The 12414-nt window shown below is 35.1% G+C and overlaps 1 protein-coding gene across 12 annotated transcripts in view; it reads left to right on the top strand.

Annotated features, from left to right (window-relative positions):
• Nucleotides 1-11578, top strand: part of Ikzf2 (IKAROS family zinc finger 2) — a 154496-nt gene extending 142918 nt beyond the window's left edge. For all 12 annotated transcript variants that reach the window (XM_047545506.1, XM_047545502.1, XM_047545505.1 and 9 more), the window contains 2 exons: nucleotides 2135-2278; nucleotides 7633-11578. In XM_047545506.1, coding sequence (XP_047401462.1) covers nucleotides 2135-2278; nucleotides 7633-8357 — 869 coding nt within the window. In that variant the 3' untranslated portion in view covers nucleotides 8358-11578. The remainder of the gene's footprint in view (nucleotides 1-2134; nucleotides 2279-7632) is intronic.
• Nucleotides 11579-12414: the final 836 nt, after the last annotated feature.

Below are 12414 nucleotides of genomic sequence, written 5' to 3'. Positions count from 1 at the left end.
TAAGACTTAGACCAGAACTGCCAAGTTTTAAACTACTCATTTCACAACTACTTAGCATATTTAATTTGGGGGCAAACCCCTTTAACCACTTTTGCTGTTTTTTTAGCAAAGTTTACAACATTTTTTTTTCTTGCAAATTTTTTTCATTTTGGATCTAGGTCTGTGATATATTTTCATCTTTGTTTCACCCATGAACTGCTTTAGTTTTCGAGTTATTTTTAATAATGCAGTAAATACCTGTGAATCTGCTACTCCTTCCCCAAAAGGTTAAGATTTTGACCATAATCTGTCTTTCATATTACCTGACTCTTCACCACATCGCCACCACCATCCCATTCTTCTGACCCTTTCATATGAATTCTGTGGTCATTCTTGATTGTTTTTAAAAATTCTTTGCTTTCTTTTTAGAATCTCTTGATTTTTCTCTGAAGTAATCTTTTTTCATGTAGTTGTTGAAAGATTTCAAAATACCAGACATGGTGGTACACACCTGTAATCCCAGCTACTCAAAGCCTGAGGCTAACAAGACGCTGTCACATAATTTTTTAAAAGGCTGGGGATACAGCTCACTGGTAGAGCACTTGCTTATCATGTGTGAGGCCCTGGGTTCTACCTTCCGTACCACAAAGTAAATAAATAAATGAAGTTTTATGTAATGTCGTGGGATATACATTTTCTGCTTGACAATATCATGAATAATTTCAGTGTAGAAAATTACCTATGTTTCCTTCTTACTGAATCTCATCTTGGAATTTGTTTTTCCGTATTAACATTTAATAGTTGCAAAATTTCTTGCTATTCATAGCCAGAGAATTTTAATCTTTAGTGCAGATTGAAGATTAACTTTTTCTGGCCCATCCAATCTATGTTTTGGTTAGAATGAACGTTAATTTCCTTAAATTGTCCAAACTAAGGAAACCTTTCTTGATGGTATCTCTTATGCTTTCAAAATTAGCAACCTGTAGTGACTATCAAATGAGTTACCTGAATTCTATACTCATTTTTCTTCCCTTTTGTCTTTGCTTTCTTACTTTTAGTATCTAACACCAGGATCCCCTTATGAATAAGAAGGCATTATATTTCATACAGTGGGACAGTCCTGTACAAATTAAAGGATCAAAGTAAATAATTTTTTAGTACATGTTGAACAAGTAAAGATAGCTAAAGATATGGAACCTTAGGTCTTTCCTGTGAACATTAGTTTTAATCAACTAATCTGATCTGAAATGTTACCCTATCCTTAATTAAAAATCCTTGGCCAGTATTTCTATTAAAAACAACCTTTATTTTCCATACTGTGAATATCAGTATCTAATGTCAATATCTAAGGGCTGACATAATAGCCCATAGCAACTTAGTCAAATGGGATAAGTAGAGAGCAGCATTGGAAAGTTTATGTCAAATGAATTAGAGCAGTAGTTTAGTGAGCCAATGTGCCAATTTGGAAATGGATTGTTTTATCTTGCTAAAGAGCTCTTTTTAAAATAAATTACAATCATAAAGCTGCCACAGTTTACTATGCATAGACATGTTCAGAATTGGATCTCCTTTATGAAAGCTACTTTGTGCAGGTATGTAAGCTACTGCCAATAAGGCTAACAACTCATCAAACAGAAAATCTGCTGCAGGAAAATACACGGGGATGGGGGTGGCAGAGAAGTAGTCAAATATTTTGCTGTTATTCTGAGTATCTAGTTAAGGTTTTCTCTGAAACAAGCTGACTTTCTTAAGTTGTTTTATAAAAATAATCTCCAAAAGCATTTAAAATAATGCAGTCTTGAATTAGTATTGATTTTAATCGATGTTAAAAAGACTTTTAAGCATAAGACGAGAAACCAAATGAACATGTTTGCCACCAATAGTGCCAACAGTTTATGTCACTGATTTGAGAGAAACTCAAATAAAAATGAATTCCGCTGATTGGTGTGTGTGTGTGTGTGTGTGTGTGTGTGTGTGTGTGTGTGTGTAAAATTAAAGAGTAATCTTTCATACTAGAGGTTATTCTTTCTACTTGCTTTCATTCAAACATACTAGCTTATATTTTTTATAACGTATTGGGATGGCAAATTCATGTCTGTATATTTCAAATTGTTGAAGAAATTATCAGATTGCCTTTTTGTATGGTTTTATATAGTACCTCCTATGGAAGATTGTAAGGAACAAGAGCCTATTATGGACAACAATATTTCTCTGGTGCCTTTTGAGAGACCTGCTGTCATAGAGAAGCTCACGGGGAATATGGGAAAACGTAAAAGCTCCACTCCACAAAAGTTTGTGGGTAAGCAATACAAACGCTTTTGTTTCTTTACCAGGTGGCTTCAGTTGGAAAGGGAAGTTCCCATGTATTAGAAATATATATGGTACATTTCAGATCATGAAAAAAATACTCATCTCTTCTCCATTATTCTTTTCTATCCATAGTACTCCATCTGCATCTCACACACACACACGCGCGCGCACACACGACCTTAGGTATGTGAGCATAAGAAAGAGAAATAAAGACTGCTAGTCATCAGTCTCAACCTCAAAATGTAATGATATATAAAGTAAAATAGCATATAATAATAATCATCCATTATAAGGGCTATGTGGTCTAGCCTTTTAACCAGTTTTATAACTTTTTAATTTTGCAGTAATACCAGGTTTTATACTACTTTTTAAAACATGGTATTAATTCTTTTAGTATTTGATCTAGAATTAAGAGATATTTTATTTTTTTCCAGAATTCTATAATAGAAAAATAATGTAGCAACCTACATTCAAGATATTTCATATGTGGCTCTATACTGTATATTTTGATCCTTGTTTTTCATCCAGCCTATGATTTTGAACTGAAAAGATTAGGTATCATATATTTAAACTTGCCTTTTTCATTTCCAAACCCTTAGATATTCTTTGATACGCCCAGCATTGGCATCATTCTCAATGTATGTTGTAAGTCGTAGGGTGTCTCTAAAGGAAAAAAAAAAATCTTTTGTTTAGAATGTAAAAATTATATTCAATGGGAAGAATTGTTAAAGAAATGTCATTCACTGTATATGTAATATATATATTTTGAAGACATGTGTAGGTAAAAATAAGAAGAGATAAAAAATACTAAAACATTCTCACATTCTAAAGTCAGCATTGTAGGACATCCTGATTGAGGGGTGATTGGGAGAAAACCTTTTCTTTGGTTATTTCAGAAAGAAAGGGGCACTAAAATTCTGTTCCCATAATAACATTTTGAGAAGATTTCCTTGTGATTTAAATCGAAGAACTAACAAATCAACAAAATATTGCTTTGTGATCAGCTGGAGTGATTTAGAGAGAACTCACTGAAAGAAGCCTAATGAGTGATTCTAGGGCTCATCATTTCTGTTAGGTCAGTTCAAGACTATACCCAGAGCCCTGCTTGGTAATATTTCTTTCTGTTCCTCTGTCATCCTTTTTAATAGGTATCTTTGAGGAGGAAAAAAAAAAAAAAAAAAAAAAAAAACGCAGGGAGTGGGGGTCACAAACCATTATATTTATTTTTAAAATTAATTTATTGAAGGACATTAATTGTTTATATCCAACTAGACACTAAGTATAGTTGGAAAAATAGGAAATTTATTAGTATTCTTTTTGACTTCTGAATTTATAGTCTATTCTTTGTAACATTTTTGTCATGTTTCTTATGACAGAGATGCTACTCTTAATTATATTCCTTAGAGAAGAGACAGATTTTTAGAAAATTACAGTATGATTCTAAAGTAATGACATTAGATGTTTTTATGAAGAATGAGAATTTTTTTCTTTATTTGGATTCTATCCTAAGAAGATACAGCAAAGAATAGCTACAGTGACTATTGCTGTGCTTGTTCTTGAAATGAATTTTTTCATCATTCCACACTTGCCTTAAATTTCTTTTCACCATATTCTTCAGTTAAATTTTGTTCTTGACCTCATCAAGAGCTCCAGGCCAGTGATCTCTGAACTTTATGCAGATGTCTCTGTCTCTTCCATCAGTTTTGCCACTCTCCTGCTGGCATGCTTGACTCCTCCTGGCTTGTCCTGCCACTTTCTCCTGGTAAAACCTCACTCTCTCTCATGAAACTGACTGAGCATCTTTTCCATGTTTATACCTCAGCTGCAAGTACTTTTGGAGAAAATCTCATAGTCTATGGATAAATGATGTTCTGATCTCGATATCAGCTGGATCCACACTATGTAGGGGCGTTCCTTTAATATCTCCCCAAACTTCTCTCCTGCTCTCCATCGTAGCCATTTTGAGCCTTTTGCCCTCTGTTTGGTGTCTTACATCTTGGTGATGACTAGAGAATGAGTTGAAATGATTTCAATATGTCACCAATCCTACAGGATCATGTGTGTCTTCATTAATACTTTAGTCTTCATTTCCTTATTTCATAAAAGCACTGTCCCTCTGATTCCTCCTTTTGTGCTCTGGAATTTTTCTGTCATGGCCCCCCAGATACCTCACACTTTTATTTTTCCTCTTTCTCACTTGCCTGTCAGCATTTATGTGATAAGATATCATAATTTATAAAAAAAAGTCTTCGAGCTCAAGTCTCCTTCTAGTTACTACCACCTACTTTTTATTTCTCTTCAAAGATGTAATTGTCGGAAGAATTATGTGCCTACTTTCCATGATTTCTTTCTTTTTACTTGGGTTCATGCAACCTGGCTTTCTTCCCCATGCTCCACTGAAATCATTCTCATGGATGTTGCAGCTTTCTTTCTCAGTGCCAAGCCCAGTGGACCCTTGTAGACTGTATCTCTCACCCAACTCCTGGAAAACATTTTCCACTTTTGAATAGTCAGTTCCTTCTGAACATAAACTTTCCTTGGTTCTATAACACTGATCTCTCCTGCATTTCCTCCAACTTCCCTGACTGCTGCTTCTCATTCCTCTTTATGGACTTATCCTTTTCAACTATGAAGAAAAAGAGTAAGTGGAGACCCCCATTCATATGCCTAATAGTTTACTATTTTAAATAAAGCTGAAAAACAGATGTTCTACCCTCCTAACTTAGAAGACTAAGTTCAAATAAATATAGGATTCTCAGATTCCTTAGTGCTCCACGCCAGACCTTGGCAGCATGAGCAGAACCACCTCCTGGCCTGCAGCCAGACCCCTCCCTTAGACCCATTCCTGGTTCTGTTATCAGAATGGTGCTTCAAGCACCCATTTAGACACTGCTGCCTTGCCTTTCCAAATTCTTTTTATTGTACACATAGCACAAAAAGAGTAGTATCATGGCTATGCCTCAAGCTTAGGTGAATGCTCTTCAGTGGCACAGTTGGTATTCAGGGGACTGGAACCCATGAACAAGACTGTAGAGACTGGAAGCACACTCAGAAGCATTTGGTAAAGGAATTTTGGGGTCTGAAAGTTCCCAGACTATGGTCTGGGCAGTGAGCCTGGTAGGAACATTCTTGTAGCCCTAGAAACTCCTCATTCCAGGGCTTTCTAAACATGATGGTAAATACCATTTGGCTTTGTCTACTAGTTGACTTAAAATTGTTTCCCAGGTTCTGTTTCTGACTCTTCACAGTTAACCTGTTGCTGAGTGATATAGTGTGTTCTCTTGCTTCAGAAGTTGCCTTCTATCAACTGATGACTCTCTTTCTACATCTTAAACCCAGATCTCTCTCCCAAGTTTGATACTTTATCTAAGGACTTACTGGACATGACTATTACTCATAGTGCCCCCAAACTGAATTTGTCATCTTTTTTATCTCACTGCCATCCACTAAGTTTCCCAAGCCAGAAAACTGGGCGTCATCCTTCCTTTCTCGTTCTCATTGTCTACATCTAGATAATCGCCAAACCCTGACTACTGTAATTTTAAATTTAATTTTAAAATCCATTCTGTTGATTCTTCTCCATTTGAACTGACATTACACTAATTCAAGCCACCATGATCACTACAGCAACTTCCTAAATCTTCTTGTTAATAATCAGGTTACTTCTTTGTTTAACCCCTTCAGTTCCTATTGCTCTCAGGATAAAATTCTAATTCCTTTGCTTTGAATGGACCCTGTTTATATTATCTGATTGATCTTTCTCATCTATTTCCTCTCGGGCCTGTTAAAATGTAAGTACTTCCTTATTTATAAGTCACACACTTTTGCCTGAGCCTTCCCACCAAAGGCTCCACCCCGTTTCTTTGCTTGACTAGTGTTGACCACCACATTCTTATTCCTGACACCACCTCCTTCAAGAAGTATTTCTTTACTCCCCTATGAGTAAACGAGTTAAATATGTATCTTATTTGACCCTATAGCATACACTGAGCTGTATTATAAATGATCCTTAAATTGCTCTCATTCCCTCAAAAGTGTAAGCTCTTTTAGAATATAGATCAGGTTTGTCTAACGTAACTTTGAAACTCTTGACATTGCAATATCTTAAATTGGTTGCCATGAGATAATTTCTCATCATTTTTCTTCAGTTTTTTATTACTCCAGTCATTACCCTGATCTATCTTTGGGACTATTTCTTCAAATCTGAAATAATACTAACTACCTGAATGTCCTTTTCCAGAATTCAGTTTTCTGAATCTACTTCTGCTATCAGAATTATAAATTATATTTATCATAGAAATATAGGAATTCTGCATATATTTTTAAGAAATATTTATCTGTGATTCACCTATGAAAATAAGCAAATACCACACTGTTTTAATGATAGAATTTTTACAAGACAACTTCTGTCATCTGCAATATTTTGAGAAAAATTGAAGTTGCCATTCCTGTTTTAAACACCAAAACTGTTGTATATTTTCAAATATTATGTTGCATATTAGAGTAAAATTATACTCATTGAAGTAAATATTAAAGAAAAACCACAAACATACTTTAGTCAAGAAAAAGCACAGAAAACTAACAATGTATGTACATAACAGGATCATTGCACATATCTGAATAAGAAAGTGATGATGTAAAAGTAAGTAACTATTGATTTCTAGAAACAAAGTAATAAAATATGAGATCTTCCAAGATTATGAGCAACTATATTTGGAAATAACCCCTAACTTATTTTTAAGTAGCCTTTAACTTCATTTTATTAGTTGATACAACTTTTAAAAGTACTCTAATAAAGACTTTTTTGAATCCTCCAGAATGACATACAATGACTGACTGATGTTTTTCTCAAATAGCAGTAAAATAACCAAATTGATCCTACACAAGAGTATGGTGACACATTATAACCAAATAACTTTCTTTCATGATCTTAATAGCTTAGTAGTTTGAAATATGCAAAAAATATAGTACCTGACTTATTTTCACCTGACATTTATTCTTTTTCCTAGTCCCTAAGCTTCATGCAAGTGAGAATTTTAATAGAAAGTGAAAATAGAATAAACTCAAACATACCTTCCAGGCTAAATGTAGTCTGTGATGGCATTAGAACAAGTTCACATGACTTTTTGTGACTGATTCTCTTTTCATGGTAAGAGTGTCTCAGTCTCAGTATAAGTAAGGAGCCCAAACACTTGCTCTAAAGAATAAATATATTCCATTTTATGGAAAATGGAAGTGATTACTTAACTTTATTCCTTTTTATAGCTTTTAATCTGATAATTGATTTCTTTTTTTTTTTTTCTTTTCTCATTTTTCCTTCTTTTCTCTTTCTCCTCCTTCCAGGGGAAAAGCTCATGCGATTCAGCTACCCAGATATTCACTTTGATATGAACTTAACATATGAGAAGGAGGCTGAGCTGATGCAGTCTCACATGATGGACCAAGCCATCAACAATGCAATCACCTACCTTGGAGCTGAGGCCCTTCACCCTCTGATGCAGCACCCGCCAAGCACAATCGCTGAGGTGGCCCCAGTTATAAGCTCAGCTTATTCTCAGGTCTATCATCCAAACAGGATAGAAAGACCCATTAGCAGGGAAACCTCTGATAGTCATGAAAACAACATGGATGGCCCTATCTCTCTCATCAGACCAAAGAGTCGACCCCAGGAAAGAGAGGCCTCTCCCAGCAATAGCTGCTTGGATTCAACTGACTCAGAAAGCAGCCATGATGACCACCAGTCCTACCAAGGAAACCCTGCCTTAAATCCCAAGAGGAAACAAAGCCCAGCTTACATGAAGGAGGATGTCAAGGCTTTGGATACCACCAAGGCTTCCAAGGGCTCCCTGAAGGACATCTATAAGGTTTTCAATGGAGAAGGAGAACAGATAAGGGCCTTCAAGTGTGAGCACTGCCGAGTCCTTTTCCTAGACCATGTCATGTATACCATTCACATGGGCTGCCATGGCTACCGGGACCCACTGGAATGCAACATCTGTGGCTATCGAAGCCAGGACCGTTACGAGTTTTCATCACACATTGTTCGAGGGGAGCACACATTCCACTAGGCCTTTTCATTCCAAAGGGGACCCCTATGAAGTAAAGGACTGCACATGAAGAAATACTGCACTTACAATCCCACCTTCCCTCAGATGTTGACATACCTTTTTTTAAAAAAAAATTATTACTGTCAATAATTCTTATTTTGTGGACGCAGTGTCATTTGCTCTGCCTAATTACAATAAGGAAGAAGCAGAAGAGAGAAGGGACGGGGATATTGTTTCCTGATAACTTGGCTTGTTTATTTTGTGGGAACTTAAAGCAGTTCATTTCTGCCACATATAGATATAAGGCATACTGTGCTTTGAAAAATCACTTGATTCATATAGATTCACCTAAGATATTCTAATTTGCCATTGATGTTCAGGATTATGATTGAAGGCAGGAAAGTTTAGGGTTTTCTGGGTAAGACTTTGGCGATTTAAAATGGTATAAGTAATTTTACTCTTCAAAGAACTTGTTTCAAAATGTAAACTGGTTTTTTGTTCTTTAGAGATCATGGAACACAAACACATTGTTATTTTCAGTGAAAACGCCTGGGATGAGTTGAGTCGTCGTGGGTTCTATGTTTACTTCCCCTATGGAATTTATAATTCAGTATGTTTTACACTGTACCATATAGCAAAACTTTTAAACTACAGGTAGTTAAGGACCACTATAATACATCTGAGGTCCTTTGATCTTATTTTTCTAAACTTAAGCACTGTTTTTCCATAGTTTTGATGACTGGCATTTTATAGACACCCTGGCAGCCTTACTTTTAACACCTTTAATAGTATTTTTATGTAGTTTTCAGAATAACATATGGTCTACAAGAATGGATAAGAGGCAGTCAGTAATTTCCAGGTGGGACTCCACTTTCCATAAATTCATTTGGGATTTGTTTGTTTGTTTTTTTTTAAGTTGTAATGTGATGGCAGCATAGTATATGTATTTGTTTCTAAAAGTATGCTTACGATTGTCACTTTATCACATTTAATCAGTGTTAACCAGTCAGCAGAAAAATATAATTAGGCTAACAGTAGGAGGAAAACCCACTAGAAATCCCTTTTCTGGTATTTCTCTCTTCCTGGTTTTCTCAAGCTGTGACCACTCAGTGTTCTGTCCATAGTCCATTCCTCTTTTACTCTTGGAGTAGAAGGTCTGAAAACTCATGCTATAGGCTACTTCTTTCAAAATCTCCTTGGAGCAATTGCTAATTTGACCTGAATGTGGTAACTTGAACCTTATAAGGTTATTGAACTAGGGCTAATCTAGTATTTAATTCTTCAGTAACAATATTCACTACTTTTGCTGCAGAGAAAGGGGAACTTTTTTGTAATCTGTTCACTGAACTACAGATCAAACAAAGAAGCAGTGAAGTTTTCTCTTACCCTTAGAGTGTAGAATATGACAGAACCTTTGAGCAAAGGTCCTGCATGCTTTTCTGTTGTTGCTTTTTTTTATATATACATTCAGCTCTGTAAATCCGTTAGTTGAGAATTTTTCATCTTTTAATTCATACATAACATATGTTGCCATATTTCATGTGAAGATTTTAATTTCACTTATGTGGGTGTTCTGTTTTTTCTTTCCATTCAGCAGCTTTAGAGGGGAGGAACCAAGTGATGTTGATTCTCGAGTCATTTGGGGGGACACAAAGGGAAGGCAGAACTTGCTGCTTGTGTTTGGGAAAACAGGCCTGACCATGACTGGATTATTGGATAAACATTTTTGAATACCAAACTTTCTATTAAGCAGTAACGAATCGCTACTCTAAAAGATCATTGAATAGAATGCGACAATGTGATGTGAGAGGTATCGAGACTAGAAAACTGTGGTCAGATTAGCAAATCCAGCCCCAGTTGCTGCTTTTAATTCATTTTCTAGTTTACCGTTTGCTTATTTAAGCAACTGCTAAGCACTAACACAGCTAGAACTGGATAAAAATGGTTATAATTCGGCTCTCTTTTACTAACTCCTATCATAATTATTTTTGGAGAAATGTCCAAACTGTTCCTTTAAATCTGAGAGAATGCACCAAAACAGAGATGTATAAAATGTCAACTATATATATATATATATATTTTTTTTTTTTTCCTGCATGCCTTGGTACATTTTGAACTTTATTCAAAGAGAAAGCATATCTTTGAGACTTTCTCACCTCCACCTGTCCTAACTCCTCCCAAATCATAATTGAAATGACATTTCTGTTTTCCTTTTGGATGAGGTTTAAGTAATTTTAAGGCTCATGATTTCGTGTTTTACTGTAATTTAGGGAAACATTTGGATGCCAGTCACTATGTTCACAATTTTGCTTGTATGTGATTTTCTGCTGGTATCATCTATGAATTTTCTTTCTGGGTTTTTTTGTTTGTTTGTTTTTGTTTTTTCTTGAATAATCATATACCTACCTACCTGCCCTTGGATGAAACTAAATTTAGGTGAACCTAAAGAATTCTGTAGTTCCCCTATGAAGACAGTACTAATGCACTCTCCTTTTCTGATTTCATTTTTTATGAAGAACTATTTACTGAAAGGAGCTAATAGTTGTGAATGTATATTTGCTACAAGTGTGTACTTGCATTTTCTTAGCTTCTTGGTATGATGAACAGAAAGAGGTGATGGATCAAGGTATGGTAGGGACAAATGAGGACAAGGTCAATTCACATTTGTAGGTTGGAAAGAATTTTTGTGAACATAGTGCTTTCTGAGAAACTCTGAATGGCTGTATTTGCGTGCCCCTTCATCAAAAAGGGAAATATGCAATGTGGTAGCACCTAAAAATAAATATGAGGGTCAGACACAAAATAAATCAAAGTTTTACATAACAATTGTATGCCCAGTTTATTTAGGTGAGATTTCACAGTGCAGAAAGTATTTGAGGGGCATGAAAATGGGTTATCCTCTGTATTTTCCATTTTGGCAAAAATTCAGAAATTCATCACATCACTTTGCCCTAATTTTGCCCAGATTTTTTTTATCTCCAGCTCTTTTTGGAGAAGCATGCTGCCTCTTTGGAATAGTGATAATCACTTTTTAAAAGCCATACTAAGCAGGCTTTTTAAAACAGTGAAAGTGACCAGTAGGTAGATAGGAAGAAAGAGATTTGAAGATGTTGAAACATTCCTTTAAGAATTTTCTGGGGGCTGGGGAGATAGCTCAGCTGGTAGAGTGCTTGCCTTGCAAGCACAAGGCCCTGAGTTCGATCCCCAGTACTGCAAAAAAAAAAAAAAAAAAAAAAAAAGAATTTTCTGGAAGGACAAAATGGAAGAATAAGAGCCTAGAGTTCGGATTTGGGACAAAGTATGAAGCGTCTGTCCTGCATACAGGCAGTGTGTGTGTGTGTGTGTGTGTGTGTGTGTGTACCACACGCATTCTTTAAAAGAAAATTCAAGAAGCAATTAAAGTTATCAGATGTTACAAGAACATAGACATTTAAAATTATAGTTAATACCTGATTGTATTAAGAAATAATAAGACCTTACTGGTGTGTCTTTAGGACTAGTGAAAATTATGAAACTTAAATCTTCAGGTCTTTATTATCTACTTCCAGAACAAAGTGAAACAATGAAAATATAAATTTATGGTGATTGATAAAAATTTAAAGAAATATAAATTCATTTTTGAATAGGAAGAAAATAGAGAAAAAATAGTAACTTTTACTTGTTGGTAAATAGAGAAAGACAAGAATATTTTCATGAGCTTTTAAAAACTTATTTATAGTTTTTGTGTCCCAGTTACACACCTCCTCAAACCACAGTCTTTTATTAAAACTTAGAGAAGGTATCCAGATTAAAAATTTATGTTTTGAATATTTTCCAAATCTTGTTTCATCCTATCTCCAAATGGTTTGTTCAGGTAGAAAAAAAGCAGAAGAGGCTGCAGAAATCTAAACAAAAACTGTATGCCCCTCATTTCCAGATAGAATTTAGACTATAAGAGAGGTGCTAGCTACATTTTTTTAAAAACTTTGGATTGATCACTTTGTTAAAAAAAAAAAAAAATTTTACATTTGTGGTCCTCTGCAGTTTTGTTTTATATATTATTTTAGTAAGTACTGTCTGTTTTGATTATTCTATAGCA

Source organism: Sciurus carolinensis, chromosome 3, assembly GCF_902686445.1.
Source record: "Sciurus carolinensis chromosome 3, mSciCar1.2, whole genome shotgun sequence".
NCBI classification, from domain to species: Eukaryota; Metazoa; Chordata; class Mammalia; order Rodentia; family Sciuridae; genus Sciurus; species Sciurus carolinensis.
This window is presented reverse-complemented; position numbering and strand designations above follow the sequence as displayed.